Source organism: Penicillium brevicompactum (assembly GCF_028827555.1).
Source record: "Penicillium brevicompactum strain IBT 35665 chromosome Unknown utg000001l_segment0_segment0, whole genome shotgun sequence".
Taxonomy (NCBI): Eukaryota; Fungi; Ascomycota; class Eurotiomycetes; order Eurotiales; family Aspergillaceae; genus Penicillium; species Penicillium brevicompactum.
Window position 1 is genome coordinate 5,298,811 of NW_026623203.1, and position 7,666 is coordinate 5,306,476.

Here is a 7,666-nt window from a genome sequence, read left to right on the forward strand (position 1 = left end):
CCGAGAAAAACTAGCATTTCGCAGGAAATTGGCTCGCTCTCTCGTTCAAGAATCCGCTTGCCCTGAATCTCTTGGCAGCTGTGCTCATTGAAGTGGTAAGTAGAAACCCTTTCAAGTGATGCGTACTAAGTCAATTTAAAAGTATAAAGATCATTTGGGAAGTAATATAGAAAGCAGAAATTGCCACGTAAACATAATATTCAGGCATAGAATAACGAGAAAGACAATAATGATGCTAGAGACAGGCAAGACACTCATTTAAAAGAAACCACATAGAAACACAAAGGAGTCGGAAAATATATAAAAGCAGTGACATACGGGATCGGAAATAGCTCAGGAGCCGAACTACCTTCTGTCCTGAACTGCCCTCTACACCAGATTTTCACGCCCGGCATGATTTTAGTATTGCGTGCAAACTACTTCGATCGATGTCAAAACGCAAGATTCGACCATTTTCCAATCCAATGGCCACTCGATCGCCATGAACATCGTGGGTTGCTGGCCGTGAATGTGCTGGTAATCGGAAAAAAGGCATATCTCCATAGACTATCCACTGATCTCTAACGAAAAGAACCAGTGGAAGATTCGAAATTCCGTCCTGATTTTGTGAAGCAAGGCCAGAAAGCATGATTGGTCCAACGTCTGTGATAAGGTACCCGTTACCTGCCCAACATTTTATCTTTTTCACTGGCTGTGATGTCCTGATTTCTTTCCATGATCGGAATTTTATTTGTCGACTTAGTTGATGGCCGAGTAACTTTGCTGGTTTAAGAGATTTGGCGATGTCCCAAAACTTGATAGTGCTGTCACGGGAACCTGATGCGATTTGCTTGCCGTCGGGTGAAAACGCAACAGTAGTGACCCTCTTCGAGTGACCTACCAGTGTTTTCTGAAGACTACCTGTGATGGGATCCCAAAGCTTGATGGTGTTGTCATGGGAACCTGATGCGATCTGCTTGCCGTCGGGTGAAAAGGCCACAGTAGCGACCCATTGTGAGTGGCCTACTAATGTTTTCTGAAGGCCACCCGTGGTGGTATCCCAAAGCTTGATAGTGTTGTCGCCAGAGCCGGATGCGATCTGTGTGCTGTCGGGTGAAAATATAACAGTTGCGACCATCTCCGAGTGGCCTACTAATGTCTTTTGAAGATCACCCGTGGTGGCATCCCAAAGCTTGATAGTGTTGTCACCAGAGCCTGATACGATCTGTTTGCCGTCGGGTGAAAATGCCACACTTGTGACCATCTCCGAGTGGCCTACTAATGTCTTTTGAAGATCACCCGTGGTGGTGTCCCAAAGCTTGATAGTGTTGTCACTGGAGCAGGATGCGATCTGTGTGCCGTCAGGTGAAAAGTCCACTTCCCAGATATGGCTCGAGTGGCCTTCTAGTGTATCCTCAACGTGATCCGCGATGATGTCCCAAAGCTTGATGGTATCATCTATGGAGCCTGATACGATCTGTTTGCCGTCGGGTGAAAAAGCCACATCTGTAACCATCTCCGAGTGGCCTACTAATGTCTTTTGAAGATCACCCGTGGTGGTATCCCAAAGCTTGATAGTGTTGTCACTGGAGCAGGATGCGATCTGTGTGCCGTCAGGTGAAAAGACCACAAGTTCGACCACATCTGAGTGGCCTTCTAGTGTCTTCTGAAAGTCACCTGTGGCAGTATCCCAAAGCTTGACGGTTCCACTAACGGTACCTGATGCGATATGCTTGCCGTCGGGTGATAAGTCCACAGTGGTGAGCCTATCTGAGTGGCCTTCTAATGTCTTCTGAAGGTCACCCGTGGTGGTATCCCAAAGCTTGATGGTGTCGTATTCGGAGAATGATGCGAGTTGCTTGCCGTCGGGTGAAAATTTGATAGTCCAGACCCCGTCCGAGTGGCCCACTAATGTCTTTTGAAGGTCACCCGTTGTGGTATCCCAAAGCTTGATGGTTTTATCATTTGAGTATGATGCGATTTGCTTGCCATCGGGTGAGAAGGCCACATCAAGGACCCTCTTTGAGTGGCCTACTAGCGTCTTCTGAAGCTCACCTGTGGCGGTACCCCAAAGCTTGACGGTTCCACTAACGGTACCTGATGCGATATGCTTGCCGTCGGGTGATAAGTCCACAATAGTGAGCGTATCTGAGTGGCCTTCTAATGTCTTTTGAAGGTCACCCGTGGTGTTATCCCAAAGCTTGATGGTGTTGTCATCGGAACCTGATACGATCCGTTTGCTGTCGGGTGAAAATATCACGGCTATGATCTCAGCCGAGTGGCCTTCTAGTGTCTTCTGAAGGTCACCCGTGGTGGTATCCCAAAGCTTGATGGTGTTGTCACTGGAGCCGGATGCGATCTGCGTGCCGTCGGGTGAAAAGACAACAAGATCGACCGCATCTGAGTGGCCTTCAAGTGTCTGTATTGTAGACGTCCAATTTCTGTCCATGGGAGGAGCTTTTCTCAGATATACTGGAATTTTGTCCAAATTCTCCATCTTCACAACGCTTGTTTCAGGGCTAAATACAATAGCAGAGCTGTAGATCTGTAACGGCCAACGATCCAAAGTGTGGTAGTGTCGCAACAAAAACCGTGTAGCATCCTGCACAAGTGCCAATGTTGAGGGGTTGTCCTTTGACAAATTTGTAAGCAAAGACCCCTAGACATCAATACAAATTCGAATTCTGACCTTTGCTATATTCCCTAGTGCTTCCAATGCTTGAATAGCCCGTGGTAGCCTGTTGAACAGGCTAAGGCATTCTAGCCATTCCAACAATCTTTTGCGAAGGAATTTACCAACGACACCCTGCTCCATGAGTGAGCTCTGTAGTATTGTGCTTTGCTTGATACTCTCGAGGTGTTGCACCCAGAAGGTAGATGCATAGTCCAGGCAAGAAAGTTGGACATGTTGTTTCTCTTTTTTAAGCGGTTTCCAAGATTCTCTAGTTGAGTCAGGTCGCGGCAAGCTTCCGAGGTTGATCTGAAGCCATTTAGACATCTGAGACAGACACCTCGACGCAATTTCAGGATGTCCGAACCGTACATGCGCGTCAAGTAAGGACTGTCCGTTATCCCCGGCCAAGTAGTCTCGAGCAGATTGATGGATAAACTCCACGTTGTTTTTCTGCATCCATAAGAATGACGCACAACGATTGACTAACGCCTTGATAGCGTCGTCTTCGTTAGTCAAGCCAGTTAAACTCGAAACTTCTTCCACTTTCAAAGGTCGATATACCAGAGTCATTGCCCGAAGTAGTCGCATGCACTTCTGGACATCGTCTGGCTCACCTTGGCTGAGTTGGTGCAATATCCGGTCGTAGAAAGGATGCAGCCCTGGCGGCAAATTTTGAATTGTGGCCAAAGCCTCATCTTGACGGACATTCTCCAGTTTCTTGCATACCAGGCTCACCCACAGAAAGGTACCTTCAGCCTTTGAAGTAAGTTCAGCCTTCATTTCTCTTCTCAATGTCTCTCCATATTTGCTTCGACGACTGAGCTCATCCACTTTATAAGAGACGTAAGCCCTTACCGCTTGAGAGACAAATTTCGAGTTGAGCTCCAGGCTAACTTGGACCTGGTCATGTGCAGCTAGCAATGCTCGTTCTGCGGCCTCTAATGGCCGACTTGTCAACAGCCATTTGATTTTTGCGGGGTGGTCTAGTCCATTACGGACGATAAGCTGCAAGAACTCGGCCATGCAGCTATCATGGCACTCATCAAGAGCATCCACAATAATATATATTTTCGGGGCATTGCATCGGTCCAACATCTCGAATAGGATGGTCCATAATGTCCGCCATGAAGTAACGTCCTCATTGAAACGATCGTTCTTAGTGTCCCAGCGACGTCGCAAAGATTCTTTAAGCTCGATTTGCTGGCTCATCAACTTTAGAATCAAGCCCTTGATGATGAATTCAAGGGTGTTGAGCTTGTTGTCGGCATTTTGGCAGAAGAAATAAGTCACCCTAGCTGTTTCATGTCGTACCCGAGAAAGCTCTTCGATAAGACCAATGGACATCATGGTCTTTCCTTTCCCAGCACCGCCCTTGATCCAAAGCAGGCAGACATCTGATCCATCTCGCCAACTGCGGTACTGCGGGTCTTGAAAAATCCATTCGAACGATTCTCGGAGTAACTTGTCCTTGGCCTCTTTCAGCCGATTTTTCACGACTAGTGAATCAGGGCAATTTAGATTTTGGAGGCACAGCCGATCGATATCTTCAGTGGTGTTTGCTATGAGCGGTGTAAGCTTCATGAACTAAGCTTACCGAATAGGATCTAACCTACGCTGGTGGAATTGCGCCGTCCCGTAGTTGTTTCCGATCTGGAGCCCATGGTTTGTGCCGATGAAGTTGATTGATGTCATATTCAAAGTCACTCGGGATCGCACAGTTTGCGGTCAAGGAAGTTGCAAGTCATTCATCTGAGTGAGGGGTATCTTGCAACTTTATTGTCATGTGATTCAATGGCGCTAGAAAGCAATATCGGAAACCCTTGGCTCTGCTCCTTCGAATAACTCATGGAAATCTAGCTCCAACATAGAGTGGTAGACTTTGAATCTATATCATGATAATAATATGATCGAACTAACTTCGAGAGAAAATGTGCTCCCACTGGAAGAGACTGCTTACATTGGATGTTGGCGACACAGAAATTCGGAGCGATATTTAGATGGAACTCCGCTCGCTTAATGCAAAAGTACCTCACGGAAAATGTCGGCTATCTAAATCCTCAACGGTCAATAGATACTTCAACTGTATAAATTGAAGCAGCGTTTAGTAATTCCATCTCCGTGCGATAGCCTCTGTATCAATGGACTGATATACATAGTATTCAGGCTACGCATAGCTCAGAAGGTTGTGCTTCTACGCCCACCCAGCTTAAGGAGGGGCATGCCTTAGGTTCACCTTCAGGTGACTGACTCCGCGACGCTGAGACATGGGGCAAATTGGCGGACAACCCACATTAAGCAAGCATTCTGGTGGTCCTGTGGGGTGTCTCCCAGGAATCGGATCGACCCGAGCCAGAAAACTAAAATTTAGCGCAGGACGCGATAATCAGCCAGCTCCCGCCCGATAAAAGTCACGCTTTGATATATCACTTCGAAAGCCAGTTGCTACTGGCTGTTTTCAGTGGGCGAGTAGGCAATACGAGATCGCATTTTATTTTTGCTATGGCGAAACTAGCGTATGCTACCATCCAAGCAACCACCTTTTTCTGAAGTCCGCAGTTTCGAGATGTGCCGCTAGGCTGCCAGGAGCTGTAAGATCGTCAAGTCACGTGCATTTCGTAATACCTGGCATCCCCCAGGCTTTTCACCCAAAATCATTTCACCTGCTCACTGAGGAGAGGGGTGAGCAAGGATGAGCAGATGGAGTCGCTCCTCGCACCCGATGGCATGAGCAGGATGGGCAACGCATTAGGTTATAAACACCCCGCCATATAGATTCTTGCCTGGACACGTTTTCTTCGGCATCCAGTTGAGCGTCTCGCTCGTCGAGCATTCGTTTAATGACTGATGACCTTCCTCTTTTCTCGACTCTACCCGAGGTAATTTTGTGGAGCGAGTCGTTCTCAACATATTTGAAGGTGATACTTAGCCTCAGTTTCTTGCCTCGACGAAATAGTTCGCCCCACTCCCAGTGCTCTGGAGATCGATTGTGTTTGGCAACTCTCTGCCCGACGACGTCAACTCTGAGTTGAGCTGCTTTTCAACAACAATCCAATCGATGTCGAGATGGTCAAAACGTTTCATCAGGTCGCGTTGGGATCGATCCTTCACTGATACAGCGATTGAAGTGTCGTCCGATCTTACCCTTCCTTTACGGGGGATTTTCCCTTTTAACAACCTCTTAAACTTATCTTTCAGGGTCTTCGGCCAATAAGCACTCGGAGTCGAGACTACATCCTCTTCAGTGTCTCGCGAGAGCACCTTCTTATTCACTGCAACTTTCTATTCTATCGTATATTGGATGCAGTTTGCCGGAAGCTCGTCACTTAGCATCCCATCGTGCCACTCGGATAGCTGGAACAGTCTGGGTCTTTCGGGCTCGTTTTGACACAGGTCTTCTAGATTGTGCTCGGAGTGATAGTCAGGGGAAGGGCTGAGCCCACAGCTTGACGCAGGTGTGCGACCGTAGTATCCTGAAGTGGGAGCATATTGCGAACCTTTGTCTCCAGGTTCAAGTACATACGGTTGAAAATCACATCCATCGGGATATGAATCAGTAGTCATCGTCTTCGTCTGAACGCTCCAAAGAATCCAACGTCAGCATGATCACAACCGGTCAGTCAAGCAAATGCTAGTCTTCCATGAGAAGGTCAAACTTGCTACACAAAGCAAATAACTATGACCTACTAGTACTGTCTCTATACACCGCGCTCGGTGTAGCGGTGTGCGGTTGATGGGAGTGGGATTCGAATTCCTACCACATCTCTAGACGGGAAGAGCAGACAACCCCCGTGTTTGGCCTGTTTGCAGGGTCAACGTTCTAGAAACACTAAGAACCATACAGGTCTAATACAGAAGTTATTTTCATGCTGTTATTTACACGTGTATTGAATTACTGCCAAGACAGGGGTTCAGGGGAAGAGTAGCTGTAATAAGTATAGCGTGTTTCAAGAGAGGGTTCGAGATAGATTCTCCGTGTGCAAGTGGTGAAACTAATTTCGATCCATCCTGTATGTGATCGGTATTTAAGAGAGAACACCAAGTGAGAAACAGAGTTAGGGATACTAAGGCGTGGTTAACATTACCTTCAATATACATTACTTGTGGTTGTGTGCCGAGCGGGAGCTAACCGCGTACCGATGGTGGACCCACATACGGGAGGGCCCGAACCCCCTCCCACAAACACCGGAGAAAACCCCACCAGCTTCTCAGTCGAGGACTTCCAGCCTCGCGTACCGATCGAGCCGCTTCCTGAGTCTCGCAAAAGAACACGGAGCGATGGTGCCTTCACACCAGTGGAAAGTACAGGCCGGGTTACCACCAGGGAAGTGTGGAAGCTCATCGACAGCCTGAAGTTAATCATCCACCACCAAACTGCACTCATCGAATCCACTAAGACCGAGATCGAGGAGGTCAAACACGACCAGAATGTCCTTCGTGACCAGAATGAGAAGCTCTACGAGGAAATCAGAGCTATGCGAGCTCAAATCGACGCACTCCCACCAGCACCTGCGTCCAGAACATGGGCAACAGTTGCGGCCAGCAGCAACGTTGCCCCTCCTCAACAAACCGACTCGCAGCCAGACAGGGACCTGAACTGCGTTCGTATTAGTACCCAACGATCATTTGTGGATCCAGCGGACAATAATAACAGCGATGGAAACACCTTCGGCCGATACCTTCCCACAGATTCCGCTAACAGCCACATCCGCACCGCGCTGATGAACGCTCCAACAACTCAGGACGCCCAGGTCGCCGGGATTGGCACGACCAAGACAGGCTACGTGATTCGATTTAAGGACACCGAGTCGGCCGAGCTGGCCCGCAACAACACCGAATGGTTGAATGAACTAGGAAACAATACGAAAATGGTGAAACCACGATTCGGCATCGTCGTGCATCGCACCCCAACAGAGCATTTCAATTTGGAGAGTGCAAACACCCAGGCCATTGAGAAAATCATGGACGAAAACGGCCTCACGGGACAGGGCTTCCAAATCGAGGAGGTGGCCTGGC

The 7,666-nt window shown here is 48.2% G+C and overlaps 1 protein-coding gene across 1 annotated transcript; it reads right to left on the bottom strand.

The window, feature by feature from the left end:
- Positions 1 to 738: 738 nt before the first annotated feature.
- On the bottom strand, positions 739 to 4,345 carry N7506_001785 (G-protein beta WD- 40 repeats containing protein; the record flags this gene model as incomplete). Its single annotated transcript, XM_056951081.1, has 4 exons — positions 739 to 816; positions 881 to 2,611; positions 2,669 to 4,212; positions 4,267 to 4,345. The coding sequence occupies 4 exons, from the start codon at positions 4,343 to 4,345 to the stop codon at positions 739 to 741; spliced, it is 3,432 nt and encodes a 1,143-aa protein (XP_056816996.1).
- Positions 4,346 to 7,666: the final 3,321 nt, after the last annotated feature.